General features: G+C 35.7%; 1 protein-coding gene across 1 annotated transcript in view; it reads right to left on the reverse strand.

The window, feature by feature from the left end:
* Positions 1-18,007, reverse strand: part of RYR3 (ryanodine receptor 3) — a 731,065-nt gene that overhangs the window by 497,805 nt on the left and 215,253 nt on the right. The window contains exon 3 of the mRNA XM_078151313.1: positions 9,064-9,171. Within this exon, the coding sequence (XP_078007439.1) occupies positions 9,064-9,171 (108 nt within the window). The remainder of the gene's footprint in view (positions 1-9,063; positions 9,172-18,007) is intronic.

The following is an 18,007-nucleotide window of genomic DNA, read 5'->3' on the forward strand; positions in this document are numbered from 1 at the left end:
TCCTTTCCCATGCCTTTTTCCATATAAACCCTAGCTCCATCCTCATTCTTTCACAGGTTCCTTAAGAATCCTTGCCTACTGAAAAGCATAACAATAAATCTTTGCCACCTTGACTTGAAGAATGCTTGAGTCTGTGAACTCATTCCAGACAACCCAGCCTGCACTCTGGTCTTTGAGGGGTCTCAATCTCTCAGATCGCAACAGAATGACAGGACAAAAAGGGGAATGCAGCTGAATCCTGCTCTTTACAGTGTTGGAGACCTTTGTTTGACCACAAGTGATCTTCACAAGTCTGTAAACACTGGTCCAAGGGACTAAGGCTTGAACTGTTGGTGTGATTTCCATGCCCTCAAAGGAAAACCAATCCAGCCTCTGTAAAACAGAAGTTGTTCTTGGCACTGATGCACAGTCATTCCCACTCCCTCCACTCATCAGTGCTTCCATATTATTTATCTCAGCAACTAGTTGCTTCTCTTTGTTAATAAAATCAGCTCCTGAATAGTAAATTCCCCTCACAGCTATAATTTTGGCAATATAGGAAATTAGTCTCTGAGGACAGGAGTACACTCTAGCACATCTCCAGATAAATGAACTCCCAGGTTTTGATTCTTTTTCCTAAACTCCTCTTCTCTTTCTCCCTTTTGTCCAAGTTGTCTGTAGTATATACTAAAGACAATATTGCTTCTTTTATCCTTCCTTTCTCCTTTACCCAAATGATCTCCACCATAATTCTCCCCATTTGTTTACTGAGGTCAGTGTGACATGGTGGATAGAATGTTAGACTTACAGTCAAGAAGACCAGGGTTCAAATCCAGCTTCTGAGACTTGCTAGTTGTGTGACAACAGTTAAGTCACTTACCTTCCCTAACCTTTAATGTGATTGGCAAAATGAGGTAATACCTGTAGTACCTACCTCAAAGGGTTGCAATGGGGCTCAAAAGAAATAATGTAAAGCACTTTGTAAACTTTAACACACTACATAAATATCACCTTTTAATTCCAAGACTTTTTACATAAGTTTTTTTCTTACTATACAATATTGCTCCCCTCTTCCCAGCCCAATTTATCCATATTTCTTCTGAATAAACTATACCCTTCTAGATAGACATGCTAGTAAATGCTAATGAATAAATTCCTCAATTTCTATAGATAAAAGACCAAAATATATGTTTCATAAGTCCAGAAAAAAGTTATTAAGTCCAGTAACATATTTAGACTTAAATAAAAATGGATGTTTCTGTATATCTGCTGCTAAATGCCTGACTGTATACATAAATTTCTATAATTTTGGGAACTGGACTGGTTGAACTGAGTTTCTATGATGGGCTAAGCCTTTGATTCTACCACATAACAAAATTTAGGCTACCAGGTCTTCAGCTTAGTTCTAGGAAATGTAAAATTAGTGGCTCAGAAGAGAGTGAAACATATTTAGATTTCTTTTTAGATAATTTTCAGGTCCTCCCAACGTAAGTGAAATATTAGATTTTAAGAATCAAGACTATGTACTTTTGTTTATTAACTGGAATGTCAGACAGAAAACTCAATAGGACTCTGAAATATATACCTACCAATGTGACAAAAAGGAGTGGTACTCCTCAATTCAAAATCCAGATCTCAGAGTTTAACAGCTATAAAAAGTATCTTCCAAATAAACACAGCAGAAGGTGTCAAGTTGACCAACCTACTTGTCTAATATCTTATCAGTGTTGTACAGTGGAAAGAGCACTGGCTCTGGAGTGAGACAACAAAGTGAGAATCCATAAAATGAGGGGAGTTAGACGAGATGACCTCTAAGGTCCCATCCAGCTCCAAGTCTATGATCCTATTTTCCTTGTACATGCATTATCAAACACAAGGAGAAAATAACCAATACCTGATTCTAAGCACATCCATTAAATATCCTTCTTAGAACACTTTAAGGTTCACAAAGCATTTTACATATAAAAGCATTATCCCTCACACTAATCCTATAAGGTAGATAGTGCAAGTATTATCATTCCCAATATACAGATTAGGAAACTGAGGTTGAGAGATGTTTAATGACTTGCCCGAGGTCACACAGGTAATAGGTAGCAGAATTGGGACTCTAACCCAGGTCCTTTGACTCTAAATCCAGTGTTCTTTCCACTATGCCATGCTGTCTTCTGCTAGAACAAAGAATGAGCAGCAAAAAAATGGAGTTGGGTTAGTTGTAATCTTCAGTCCTGTTTTAATTAATGAGACTGCAGCAGATGACACTCATTAATACACTGATAAAATATGTATTCTCTCAATGGCAACTACAAGAAACACAGATACTAACTGATAAGTTAGAAATATGTCAGCAGACTTCCCCCCAGCCAATACTGTTAAAATAATAGTAAGGCCCCATCCAGGTGGTCTCATAGAGCAATGAGTGAGCCATAGAGGACACAGAGAGGATATAGTTTACAAACTGAAAGGTCTCAATAAGTGAAGATTTTAGAGCAAAAACACATTATATCATATGATTATAGTATCTGTAATAGAGAATAATACAATGCTGGAACTAGAAGGGATAAGAAATCTTCAATCAAATGTGTGATGACTACTTGTCACATACAGTATAAGGAGAATTCTTTTTTAGGTATGGGTTGAATTAGTTGGCTAGTAAAGTCTCTTCTGACTGAAATTCTATGATCTCAAAACTCAGCCAGGCCAATCTCTTCATTTTAGAGATAAAAAAACTAAGGCATCAAGTGATTAATTAACTTGCCCAAGGTCATATAGTTAGTTAGTGGCAAAGCCTGGGCTTGAAACCTGGGTCCTTGACTACAAGTTCAGAGCTCTTTTTATTAGACCATTTTGCCCTTTAATATTTCAGGACCCAGAAATGAGCCTTAGCATTGATGTGATGGTATTTGGTAGAATTAGGAGAGGAATGGATAAGATGAACATATGACTCTAATGGATGGAAGGATCCCACAATTTCACACATTCTTTCTCCCACACCATTTCTCTACAATTTCAAACTGCCTTTTCTGTTTCTTATTATTTATTCATCCATCCCTTTATCTTAACTGCACGTCTTCATACTTCTGAAGGACAATATACCATCATTCTAGTCCTCGACAGTGGTATAGGGAAAGGATTGGATCAGTGGTGGTTGTGTTTTGACTCAACAGCAAAATAAAACTTTCTGAGGCCACAATCAATTCAGCGTTACATTTGCATAATGTTAACCACTCTCCACCACTATATTTAAATTTGCTGTTTTGGAATAAATTTTCATGAAAAGCAATAAATAAGCTGATGTTTTCAATGGTTCATTCAATACTTCTACAAAACAGTATTTTTGTAGCAATAAAGATATAAAAAGCAAAGGTTTAACAGCCTCCAAGAAACACAAGCAAATAAGCTTGAAGGGGCTCAATTCTAAAATTTCATGCATTTTGAACATTTTCTATTCTTTAAATAAAAACAATCACATTTTTGAAAAAGAATTTCCCTCAATTCAGACATACTAAAATTCAGGGTTAATGAATACCCCCTTAAAATTCAGTAAGAGTTATAGCAACTCCCCAATAAATAATATATTCTTCATAAGATTTTCTATCAAAAAGTTAACAAACACTCCCATGGGACCTCCACATGTCATTTTCCTTTACAAGTCATGTCAGAGAAAACTTAAACTACCTGGAAAACGTAAAAGATCCTCTTTGCAACCAGAACAACAAATAGCCATTTTTTGTCTAGCATACTAGAGGAAGCTCAGGTAGCATTCTAAGAAGATATGAGCAAATCATTACTACATGACAAATGCTCCAAAAATACATTTGATATATCTATAGCAAGAATGAATAGACTCCAGTGTATGTAAAATGAAAATGCTAATTGCCACCACTACTGAACCAGTACAAAAAAAATAACTTGAATTTAATGAGTCAAACTCAAATGAGCCAATTTCAGTAAAAGGACAGTTTCCCTAAACACAGAAAGTGAACGCTTCAAAAGAGGCAAGGGATAGTTTTAAAATTTGACTGTAAAGGTTCTTTCACTTGAAAATGCCTCTACTCAGAATATGACAAAATGTAAAAAGCTAGTTTGGTCACAATGCTTATTTTAATTGTTGAAATTATTCTTGGCTTAATTTGTTGGTTCACTCTAGGGGTAGCGATTGTGAGATATATGAGCAAATGACAAAATTTTGTACTAGCTTTTTTCATTCATATTATGAACTCCAGCCTTAATGGAAAAGTAAAACTGCAGTTTCATAATAACATCAAAAGTGCATTAAAGCTCCTAATATCTTGAATTAAGAAAAGGCTGCATGCTTCTGACATCTGTGCCAAGTTGAAACCACTGGGTATATGCTGCCCAAACCACATCCTCAGAAGAGATACTTTAAAAACAATTTTCAATGTCTTAAAGGAAAAAAAAATGAGTACATACAAGTGAATCTCCTAATTATAGAGCAGAAATTCAAAGGGTCATTCTGTGATAAGCTTAAAAGAATATAGGCACTTTTAATTCCACAAGATTGAAGAGTGTGGTATAGCAGTGTTTTCTGAATTACTTAGGCACATAGAAAGGAAACCATCCTAGACACTTAACAAGTGAAAGGCCTCAGTTCATTACAAACACAGCTGGAGTCAGTTGTTCATGCAAAATATATACATAATTAAACAAAGGAATAACATACCCATTCAGAGAGGTCATTGGACTAGCAAAATTAAAAAAACAAAACAAAACAGCAAATGGATACTTTAGTGTATGCAAGTCATTTGGTTATGCAAGCCATTCTAAAACATTTGAGTAATTTGAAAAAATATAGTGATATATTTTTAAGTCAACCCAATGAGAACAGTGAAGGTAGTTTTTACCCACTGGCCAATATTTTGTAATTAGGACTAAAAATAAACCACAATATTGTACATACAATTATTATTTTTTCTAGCACATATTGGCACATTGCCACTGCAAAGGAATATAATTTCCATTATAGTTCTATAGAGCTTTTTCATAATTACATTTACAAGAATAAGTTCACTTAAGGAAAGTGGTCAGTACAGCAATTAAATAATTTGCAATTCCCTGTCTAGGAAACAATGAAAACAATAATTGTGGTTTTTCATACACAAAAAAGATACTTCTTTAGTCTCTCATTGTACCATAGTACAGACATGGAAAACTGGAGCAATACTAGAAATAAGGCTGCTAAACTGGCTGATTTTCACAAAAAAGTTGAAGGACTAATGCAATACTACAGTTTACATGTCCTATTATTTGCAAAATTTGCATCAACTTCAGTTTATGGGAAAATGCATAAAAATATTTTATACCATCTTAAGGCCTTGAAATGGGGAAAAGAAGTGGTATGAGAAGTGATTTCAGCCTATCAATAATCTTTGCAACAATCTTTTGTAACAAAGGTTACAAAATGTTGGCCTGGAGGCCTACTGTGTTTCAAAATTTCCAAAATTAATCTATCTGCTGTTTGAAGGAAGCTGTAAAAACCATAGGTTTCAAAATCACTAGGAGTTTGAGTTTCATCCCCCATTATTCCAGAAAAAAAATAGAGAGAATGAAGATAATGTCTTAATTTAAATTAACACTACCACTACTTAATGTTTTTAAGACCCAATTCTTGGGCATTTCCTTATAGCACTCACCAGTGCAGAAAGAGAACAAGCATTGTTGTTCCATTTTAAAGCAGAAGAATCAAAAGTCCAATGAAGTTAGATAACAGGTTAAATTTGTCAAAATAAATAATCAGTAAAGAACAAAGGCCTGATTCAGAATCTGATGTTACAGCCAATAAACAACACTGGCTCTTGGAAGTAATTTACATTTTTAGGATATATGGTAAGAAAAAAAATACTTCTCAATTCTGTATACTGTGTTAATCAACAGCTATTATAGGTTCCTATAAGGGCAAAGATATCCAGTATTTAGCATCATGATCAATGATAAAAGAGAACTATGTGATTTTAGACGCTCTTAAGTGAGCTAGTCTAATCCCTTCTTATTACAAATAAGTAAACCAAGGCCTAGGAAGAAGTAATTTGGTTTACAGTCACAGAGTTTACAGTCTCACACACACACACAAACACACACGAACCCACCCCACGCTTTTCTAAAGGTTTATGGAAGATGAAAATCCTACTGTCTCTGTCTCCATTTCTTTTATATGATATAGAAATGGTGGTTGAATCAAAAGATTCAGAAAGAGAAGTGTCTACTACATGGAAATATTCAGGCTAGATCAGAAGTTCTTCACCTTTTCTTGTGTGTCTTGGACAAGTCTGGTAAAGCCTATAAACTCTTCAGAATAATGTTTTTAAATGCATAAAATAAAAACATAGGATTCAAAGGAAACCTATAACATTAAAAAACGGTTATCAAAGTATTTTTTTTTAAAACAAGTTCATAGTTTCCAGGTTAAGAAACTTCTGACCTATACAATGAAAAGTTCTATTGTAAACTTAGGCTAACAAGAACATGATAATTCTAGAGCTCTGAGTACCAATTTCACTTCTGCCAGTAACCTACTGCATATATTTTAACAGATACCTTTTAAGCATAATCTCTGGAGAACAGAGCTAAATTTGACTTATTCAACTCAATCCAATAAATATATATTGGATGCCTACTATGTGCAAGGCACTAGCCTATGCTTCAAGGAGATACAAAGAAAAAAAAACAAACCATGGTTCCTGTCCTTAAGCTAGTAATTGGGACTAACACTTGCACAGATGAGCACTTAAGTTGAATTTAGTGATTGTATTACCTTTCTGTGATTCTGATCCTTCATATTATAAGACAAGCAAACTTCCTGACCTATTTCATGTCCAGTTGTAGGGAAAATAACTAATGAAATGGACTTTAAAAGGTTTGAGTATGAAATACATCAGAGTATGTAACATCTATTTACAGGGTTATATATTTGTCACCAGATAATCTCTTGTTGGTTTCTTGTTTCATATAATTTTTTGAGAGTATGGTAAATGAAATTTAATTTATTTGGTTCTACTGCCCAATTTTCATACTCTCCTCCTCTGGGGCATATATTATATGCAGAGAACTACATATATATGCCAAACCATGCATTTCTCCAATAGGACATACAACTCAGAGATATACAGTTCCCAACTGTTTACAGTGTTTTTCATTCTAACTGCATGTCTATATGTATATCTAATTCCTCAATGTTTGCTTAATGCTGGATGCTTAGAGCTGCTTTTAAAATTATGGGAAGATCACAAAATGAACACAGAAAGATGATAGATTAGATGTTTATAACTTCTTAGTATCCCAAATTTTTGTAATTAATATAAACGCATTAGTAAGTGAAGGCAACTAGGCCTTTATACCAGGATGACAAATTTAGAGGGCACAGTGACATAATTTTCAATCTTTTAGCAATGAATAAATAATAGTTTAACACCTAGTTAGTAAGACTAATTAACAAAAATGGCAATATTACCAGATGGCAGTCTGAGGGGAGTTTCTCCCCTGACACGTTGCTCTTCCTTCTCCCTTGGTCAGTTTCCTCCCTCCCCAAGGTTGTTAGAGACTTTAGGAGACCACAGAATGTGAAAATTTTCTTTAAAAAATATACTAAGGTAAATTGGCATTAATACACATGTGCAAATCCCCCCCCAAAAAAAAACACACTGAATCACCATGGGATTAAGGGGGGAGGGTACAGCAAGAGAGAGATAATTTTCCTATGGATAAGAAAACACAAGGAAGTAATAAATACTTTCTATACTTTGATCAGATCAGGATAAAGCATTCCTAACAAGAAACATTGCTGGAAAAACAACCTTCCTAATTTCTACTTGTTATCAGAAGTAACATAACTCTAAATTGGACATTTCACCTATGAAAATTTATCTTAGTTCATACAAAAATACAGAGGGACTGGGAGTTACCACTGAGGCAAACAGGAACCACATCCTTTAGGGTTCTTCAGACTGAAATTAAGATATATGATAATTGGAGAATAGATAAGCAGACAATCAGGAAATCTGTCCCTGAGCAGTATCATATCAGACTGTATTACCAAACTGCTGGCAGCTAAATATGACCATTTTTCTGTGTGTTTTGAGGGAAGAAGAAATAGAATTAAGGGGGGGAATTACAAGGTGAATAAGTACAGGGAGTAGGGACAATTAATGGAAACTAAGAAACCAAATGGCCTAAGGAAGAAAAAAAACCAAACACACACCTCAAATCTTCAGAGAACAATACAGATAACAATCTTGGTAACTGCTTAAAGTCTATCACTGTAGACCTAGAGAACCCAAGGTCACACAAGTTAGTTAGTTGGAAAGGACTTTCCCATTTTATAGGTGAGAAAACTGAATCCTAAAGAGGTTACATTATTTTTGTACAAAACTTATACAATTATTTGGTGGCAGATCCAGAACTAGAACATGAGTCTTCTGACTCCTATTCCTTGTGACCCCTTTACTGCAACAAAGAGACATTTGGTGTTGAGGCTCTGATACATTGCCTAACATGAGAGATACTTCTAGGCACCATTCCTCCCCTAAACGGTTTAGCACAATTTCAGTGACAATAGTAACTTAAAATTGCATTTTATTTAATTGTCAGAAGTGAAGAGGGATTACTTTAAAACTATCCCAAAGACCTTACCTTTCTCCCAGATATTTCCAATGACTTCAACAAAGCTAGAAGATTATAGTGACTACACAGAGTTGCTAACCACATTTATTCTACTGATGAAGTGGCAAGGAAAGCACCCTTAATTTCTAACCAAATTCCTTATGGTGATGGTCAAAATTTTAATGATAATATAATCATGAAACAGCCTTGTAGTCTCCTGGATACCTAGTCTCATTTAGCCTGAGTAGGAGCCGATCAATGCAAAGGAAGAAGGAATGAGGTCTAAAGTGAGAGAAGTAGAAGGAAATAGAAACCTAAAATGGAGGTCAGATTTTATAATCCCCATTTGGATCAACTCAAAAATTACAAAGTCTTCTAATTAAAAATCAGGCGGATGGGTGAAAAAACACCTCATGCTTGGGAGCTACAATGCATGTGACTTCACTCTAAGAATATAAATCACATACTTACCCCTTCATTGGCATTTTCACCTGTGTTGGCAAGCATTTCCTGTAGAGCTCTTACAGAGAGAGACTGTTCCAGTACAAAATTGCAGATGCATAGGTCTGGAGGAATATACTGTTGAAATGAAACAAAGAAAATGACAAAAGTAAGCTTGTAAGCTGCCTCACTGCCTCAAATCAGGACCAAATATGAGAGGGAAGGGAGGAAAAGGAATAAAAGTGAAGAGAATAATAATTTATACAGTGCCTATTATGTAGCAGGCACTGTGCTAAGCAGTTTACAAATATTATCTCAGTTGATCCTCATTACAACCCTGAGAGGTAGATGCTGTTATCATCCCCATTTTACATTTGAAGAATTTGGGGTAACAGAGGTTAAATGACTTGTCCAGGGTCACACAGCAAGTAATAAGGCCTGCTACAAGTACACAAAGTCTGGTCCTAATAGAAAGTCCCAATTCAGGAAGAAAGTCTGTTAGAAGGACTTAAAAAAAAAAAGACTTGGACCATGAAGAACTAATATGGTGATAAGGAAACCCAAGACACAAACAGAAGACTGACTCCAAAACATCTATATCTATAAGCCTCAAAAGAAAAACACATCTTTAACATGTTTATGAGGATTAACTCATAAACATAGCTCATTAGCTCATTAGGCCCTAAATGACAGATATGACTTATATTTGATCACCAATCAACCTACTGGGAAGTTCTTACATATCTAATAATTGCCTTGGTTAAGCTACAATTAGGGTTACAAATGCAAAATTAGAGAACTATAGGGTTGGCCAACTTCACCTAATCCAGGTACACAATGTTAGCAAATTTTCCTAATCACAATGTCCTTATATTCAATGGGGGTGCCATTGGGGGTGGAGATGATGGGGTGCGTTTGGGTGCTTATACTGGGACGCCAGTTCCAAGACCCTTTTCTCCTTAGCCTCAGAAACACTATCCCTGGCAATTTCCCCCTAGCCCAAGGACACTATGTCTAGCAATTACTCATGAGTAGTCCCCAGCAAGACATTTATCTCTCCCTGGTGCAGTGACATAAAGCTGGGTGAAAGAGTGATGGGCTGCTCAGGTCCCAGCCCTAAGATCTCTGGAAGCCTCCCAACTTCTTAGTAGGCTTCTGTCCTGTGCGAAAATTTTCTCTTGTTGCAGAACACATTCTCTAATCAGGACAGAGAGAGGGGTGCCTGGACCAAGGATTTTTGCGCCTGGTTGATCCAAGATCTCTTCCTCCTGCCAGATCCCCAAGGTCCATGCCTCTGACAACTCCCTCAATGTCTGGTATACTTCCTATGCTTTCCCATCCATGGCTCCCAAAGACATCTGGACTGAATTAGTATCCCTGGAATTCCTTTCCCATACCCCTTTTCCATATAAACCCCAGTACCATCCTCATTCTGTCACAGGTTCCTTAAGAATCCTTCCCCGCTGAAAAGAATAACAATAAATCTTTGCCAACTTGACTTCAAGGATGCTTGAGTCTGTGAATTCATTCCAGATGACCCCATCCTGTACTCCAGTCTTTGAGGGGTCTCAACTTCTCACACCACAGAGAGAGGCTCATAGTCCTGACTCACTGACTGACTGTCACTAAAGTACCTCTTCCACTTTGTCTTTAAACTTACTTCAGAGTTTAGCTGGCCTATAATGCATTAAGTTTAAAAATCTAGCTCTTCTTGCATCAAGGAATTTTGCTAACCTTGGGGAGCCTGTGTGAAAGAAAGGGAGTAAGGCCTGTTTTCTTTATTCCACCAAGCTATCCTTCAAGGATATCTGGTTTGCTGTCCAAAAGTCAAGTCTGCTGTCTTAAACCTGGACTCAAACAATGAGCACTTCTTAGTCTCTTGAGAGAAAAAGAGAGATTGTTGCTAGGCTCCATTACCAAATGTCCAACCAATCATGTTGTTCCCTACACCTCAGTTCTGTAACTAATCATGATGCCCTCAATCCCTTATGTTATCTATCTAGTTTTGTTCTTTGTTTTGTATTCCCCAAACTCAATAATAAGGGACCTAACTTTCTGTTTAGGGTCTTTGGCATTAATGGAAGCATTTTAAAGATAATGACAATAATGAGACAATATATCAACATTTTAAAATGTAGCCACAGCAGTACTTAGGAAAAAATGTTTATTTCTAAAAGTTTTCATTAACAAAAGATAGAAGGAATAAATCAATGATTTGGGAAGGCAACTAAAAATAAAAAGAAAATTTAAAAACCCTACCATTAAAAATAAAATAAGAATTCTATAACTCAAAGAGATCATCAAAATTGAAATAAAATTAAATTAATAAATGAAATTAGAAATTGTTGAGTTTTTCTTTTTTGGAAAAGGGATAAAATAAATCATTAGCTCATTTGAATAAAAAAGAGTGAGATGAAAACAAGTCACCAGTATCAAAACTAAAAAGGGCAGTTCTGAACAAATTACAAAAAACTACAAGAAATTATTTTAAAAGGATACAGTCAAGATGGTAGAAAGGAACCAGTATAGCCTAGTTTTTCACCATGTCTCTTACAAAAAGATCAAGAAAATGTACCAGACCAAAGCCTGATCAAGAAAGCTAAGAAAAACTCAGAGTGAGTTTGTCTAGTCTACCACAGTTTAGGAAGGCAGACATATCTATGATTTTAGATACTGGACTTGAGGTGGACAGGAGCTTGTATGTTGCAGAACATTCAAGCACCCAGGGACTGAGTATTGAAAGCTGAGGTTAGTCATTGGGACATAAAACACCTAGATAAGAAGAACCTTCAGAGGATCCCTGAACTAGCAAAGCATGAAGGACTGGGCACCATCTGGCAAGTCTGTTCCTCACTTCATAGTGCCAGGTCACAGATCCAGGGTAGAGAGGAAAGAAAGAATTTGGGACCTTGTACACTAAGCAAAGAACAAATTCCTAAAGGAAAATCTAGCTGCAAGCTCTTATCCCAAGAACAGAATAGGGACTCAGTTCTAGTCTCCATTCCAGCATGGAAGCCTGCAGTGAAATAAACAAGGCAGGAGTCCTATAGCAGGAATGAACTTGGCAATCAGTCATTCTGAACCTGCAGAGCATCCCAGCAGGCAAATGGTGGATGCAATGGACTGCTGAAACATCCAATCAGAGATAAACCAGAATTTATAGTGCTCAAAACAGGAGTGCAGTGAGCAGACTTCACTCAGGATCACATCATTTTGGGATCACTGAAAACTTGCAGGCACTGAACTTAGTTGTGAAAGTAGTAGAGGGACAAAAAAAGACAAGCTGAGGCCAGATATTCACACACAGAGAGAGCATGCACAGAATTCACCTCTAACAAAAAGTTCAAAGTGAAGAAGTGGGCTGCAAAAATGAGCCAAAAGAAAAAAAAACTCACTGTAAAGATTTTGGTGACAGGGAAGCTCAAGAAGCAAACCCAGAAGAAGAAAACTACTTGAAACTATCTATAACCAAAACTCAAAAAAAAAAATGAAACTTACAAGGCAGAGCCAAGATGTCAGAGTAAAGGTAGGGAATTGCCTCAGCTCCCCTCCAAATACTTTAAAAAATGACTCCAAACAAATTCTATAGCAACAGAACCCATAAAAAGACAGAGTGAAACAAACTTCCAGCCCAAGACAACCTGGAAGGTTGACAGGAAAGGTCTGTTGCACCAGGCTGACAGAGGAGCACAGTCCAGCTCAGGCAATGCCAGTGCAGACTAGACTCCAGCAAACCCAGAGCAAGCTTCAGCAGCTCTGGCAGCAGTGGTGATTTCCAGACTTCTCAGTCCACACACACCAAAGACAACTTAGAAGGTCAGCAAGAAAGATTTGTCACACTGCTGAGACAAGAACACAGTCCAACACAGCTTCAGCACTAGCAAATCAGGAGTAGGCCTCGGGAGTGACTGAATCAGCAATGGCAGCGGCTGCTTCTAGAGCTCTCAGCCCACAGATGGTAAGGGGATAGAACAACTAGTCAGAAGGAGATTACAGGAGTGTCTTTGTTAGCACTGAGGGAGGTCTCTGTTGCTTTGCCCATATTTGGATCTGGGTCACAGTCCTGGGTCCAGTCCTAGAACAAGAGGGAGAGTAGCATATAGCAGAGTATGTGGCAGCAGTGAAGAGCGAACCCTCCTCACAGTTCCAGGGCAGAAAAGAATGCTTGTGGTCACTCACAGATCAGAGTACAGGCCAGGAGAAGGGTAAACACATCTCTTTAGATCATACCGTCTTGGAAGAGCAAAACCCCTAAAGCTTGAGACACTTGGCCCTCCACACTGGAAGCAGAGCCCTACCTTAACAAAGAGTTAAGAAGTCAAGTAATTGGCTAGGAAAATGAGCAAACAGCAGAAAAAACTGACTATAGAAACTTACTTTGGTGACAAAGAAGAGCAAAACACACTGAAAAGAAGACAACAAAGCACATCCAAAACCTCCAAGAAAAATATGAATTGGTCTCAGGCCATGGAAGAGCTCAAAAAGGATTCTGAAAATCAAGCAAGAGAAGTAGAAGAAAAATTGGGAAGAGAAATGAGAGTGATGTAAGAAAATCTTGAAAAACCAATCAACAGCTTTATAAGGAGATAAAAAAAATACCAAAAAAATTAACACCTTAAAAAATTGACTAGACCAAATGGCAAAAGAGGTCCAAAAAGCCAACGAGGAGAAGAATGCCTTAAAAAGCAGAATGGTCAAATGGAAAAGGAGGTCCAAAAAACTCACTGAAGAAAATAATTCCTTAAAAATTAGAGTGGAGGCTCAAATTCTTAAAATCTAGCCAATATGAGGGTCACAAATGTTTAGATTCCTTAAGACTCTGGCCAACTTGGTGAATCTTTAATAAACCTTATTTTTGGCAGAAAAAAAAATTAGAGTGGAACAAATAGAAGCTAATAACTCTATGAGAAATCAAGAAATTATAAAACAAAACCAAAAGGATGAAAAAATAGAAAACAATGTGAAATATCTTATTGGAAAAACAACTGACCTGGAAAACAGATCCAAGAGAAATAATTTAAGAATTATTGGACTACCTGAAAGTCATGATCAAAAAAAGAGCCTAGACATTTTTTGTTTTTTGTTTTTTTGGCAATTGCGGTTAAGTGACTTGCCCAGGGTCACACAGCTAGGAAGTGTCAAGTGTTTGGTCTGAGGCTGGATTTGAACTCAGGTCCTCCTGACTTCAGGGCCAGTGCTCTATCCACTGCACCACCTAGCTGCCCCCCTTAGACATCATCTTTCAAGAAATTATCAAAGAAAACTGCCCTGATATTCTAGAACCAGAAGGTAAAATACAAATTGAAAGAATCCACCTACCACCTCCTGAAAGAGATCCCCAAAGGAAAACTACCAGGAATATTATAGCCAAATTTCAGAGTTCCCAGGTCAAGGAGAAAATATTGCAAGCAGCCAGAAAGAAACAACTCAAATATTGTTGAAACACAATCAGGATAATACAAGGTTTAGCAGCTTCTACATTAAAGGATCAGAGGTCTCAGAACATGATATTCTGGTGGGCGAAGAAGCTAGGATTACAACCAAGAATCACCAACCCAGCAAAACTGAATATAATCCATGAAGGGAAAAAAATGGATTTTCAATGAGATAGAGGAATTTCATGCATTCTTGAGAAAAGACCAGAGCTAAATAGAACTTTTAAATACAAGACTCAAGAGAAGCATGAAAAGATAAACAGGAAAGAGAAATCATAAAGGGACTTATTAAAGTTAAACTGTTTACATTCCTACATGGAAAGATATTTGTAATTCATAAGACTTTTTGCAGTACAAGGGTATTTGGAGGAAACATGCATATACATATAGACAGAGGGCTTAGGGTGAGTTGAATAAGAAGGGATATCTAAAAAATAAAATTAAGGAGTGAGAGAAGAATGTATTAGGAGAAAAAGAAAGGTAGAGTAGAAGGGAGTAAATTATCTCACATAAAAGAGGCAAGAAAAAGCTTTTACAGTGGAAAGGAAGAGGGGGGAGGTAAGGAGCGAAGAAACCTTACTCTCATCAGAATTGGCTCAAAGAAGGGAATAACATACACACTCAGGTACAGAAATCTTTCTTACCCTACAGGAAAGAGGGGGGGTGCTGGGGATAAGAGAAGGAGGAATGATAGAAGGGAGGACAGATTGGGGGAGGGGTAGTCAGAAGCAAAATATTTTTGAGGAGGGACAGGGTGAAAGGAGAGAGAGAAAAGAACAAATAGGGGGTGGTATATGATAGAGGGAAATAGTGAGTCTTTCACAACATGACTATTATAGAAGTGTTTTGCATAGCTACACATGTATAACCTATACTGAATTCCTTGCCTTCTCAATGAGGGGGAGTGGGGGGGAGGAAGAGAGAGAATTTGGAACTCAAAAATTTTAAAACAAATGTTAAAATTGTTTTTACATGTAAATGGGGAAAATAAAATACTAAATAATTTTTTTAAATAGAAAAAAAGAGAAAAATGAAACTTAGGCATGAGTCTAACCAAAATTCCTGGAACAGCCAGAGCAAGAATTTAAATAGAAAGCTAAAATACGATTTTAAAAGCCAAATGACAGATATGGAAGAAAGAAACAGCTTGCTACAAGAGAAACAAAATATTGCCCAAGCAAATAACTCTCAAAATTAGAATTGGCCATAAAGAAATTAATAACTCCATGAGACATCAATAAATATCAAAACAAAGTAAAAAGACTGAAAAAAAAGAAAATATGAGATCTTACAGTAAAAACAACTGACTTGGAAATCAGATTGAAGAGAGATAAGTTAAGAATCAATGGACTCTCCAAAAGCCATGAGCCAAAATAAATAAAATAAAGAATGAAAAACAAATAAATAAATAAATAAATAAATAAATAAATAAGGGCCTAGACACAATATTTCAAGAAATCACTGAGAAGAAAACTGCTCAAAGGTCTCATTTCTTAGATGTGTAGAGACCTGAGTCAAATTTATGGGAATAAACCATAGTCCAATTGACAAATTGTCAAATGATATGAACAGACAATTTTCAGAGGAAACAATCTAAGCTATCAATATGCATACGAAAAATACTTTAAATCAATAATAATTAGAGAAATACAAATTTAAACAACTCTGAGGTGCTACCTTATACCCATCAGATTGGCTAAAGTGACAAAAAAGGAAAACAACAAATGTTTGAGGAAATAAAACAGGTACTTTGAAGTATTACTAATGGAGTTGGTAAACTAGTTCAGCTATTCTGAAAAATATTTAAAACTATGTCCCCAAAGATATTAAACTGTATATAGCCTCTGCTGAGAAATAACCACTACTACCTCAAAGAAAGCAAAAAGAAAAAGGACCTTTTATGCCAGCAATTTTCATGGTGGCAAAGAATTGGAAACCTAAGGATGCTAATTAATTGAGGAATGGCTGAACAAGTTATGATATGACTCTGATGGAGTCTGTGCTGCAAAAATGATGAAAGAGATGGCTTTAGAAAAATCTGGGAAGATTTTGTAAGATTTGTAAGAATTGATGGAGTATAAAGTGAACAGAACCAGTAGATCAATGTTTACAATAACAATAATACTGCAAAGATAAACAACTTTGAAGAACTCAATATGTCTGATAAACAATATCAATGACCAACCACAGTTCCAAAGGACTTATGATGAAACATGCTGCTTAACTTGAGAAAGAGAACTGATGGATATAGAGTGAAAACTGACACATTTATTGTTATCTTTATTTTATTTTTTGAACATAGCTAATGCAGGAACTTGTTTGATTATCCATATTTGTAAGGGGTTTTTTGATTTTCTTTGTTTTTCAATGGGTAGGGGAGGTGGGGGGAGAGAACTCAGAACTGAAAATAAAATGTAATTTTAAAAATAAATTATATTGCCTCATTATATGTTAAACCAATAAGCCAAATAAAATAGTTTAATATTTACAAAAATGTAAGTTGCCCAGATTAATACAAGAAAATTTTAGTCAATCTCAAAAAAATGGAAAAAACCACAAATAAGATCCCACAGAAAACAATAAACTCAAGATCACATGGATTTGCAAATAAATTATATCAAACATTAAAAGAAAAATTATTTCAAAAATTACATAAACTTTTAAAAATTATAAAAATAAGAGGTTTTATGAAAGTCTTCGTATAGATGATCTTGATACCTAAAACAAAGAGAGTGAAAAAAAAACCCTATAGGACAATTTCCATAATGAACACTGACACAAGTTTTTTTAAATAAAATCCTAGCAAATTGAATACAACAACATATTACAAAAATCATACACTATGACCACATAGATTTATAACAGAAATACACAATTGATTCAATATTGTCAATTATTAACATAATAGATAATAAAAATAACAACAAAATTAATAAGATTATATCAATAAGTACAGGACAAACTTTTTGACAAGGTTTAACACCCATTCCTGTTTTTTCCAAAAAAACTTGGAAAACATCTAAATAAATAGACCTTTCCTTGATATAAGCAGAATCTGGCTAAAACCAAGAGCCAGCATTATATAATGTAGAGCTCTTTCTGGTCAGACTAGGAGTAAAGCAAGCATATCCATCATTACTATTATTTGATATAGTATTAGAAATGCTGGTATATAGCTATAAGAAAAGAAAAAGAAATCTGGAGAATAAGCATAGGCAAAGAGGAAACAATATCACTGCTTTTTACAAATGATATAGTAGTTGATTTAGAGAAACCTGAAGTCAACTAAAATCTTAATTGAAGCAAGTTGCATTTGAGCTTGAATAAAGTTGCAAGTTATAAAATAAACCCACATAAATACTGACATTTCTGTATACTACCAACAAAATCTAATATATATAAATTTAAAAATTCATTTAAAATAACAACAGTATATATAAAACACTTGCAAGTCTATTTACCAAGGATCACAGAGGAACTATATAAATACACCTTAAAAGAAAACTATTTACAGAAATGATGACAAACATAAATAATTG

Source organism: Phascolarctos cinereus, unplaced genomic scaffold (genome assembly GCF_003287225.1).
Source record: "Phascolarctos cinereus isolate Bilbo 61053 unplaced genomic scaffold, phaCin_HiC Scaffold_3;HRSCAF=262, whole genome shotgun sequence".
Taxonomy (NCBI): domain Eukaryota; kingdom Metazoa; phylum Chordata; class Mammalia; order Diprotodontia; family Phascolarctidae; genus Phascolarctos; species Phascolarctos cinereus.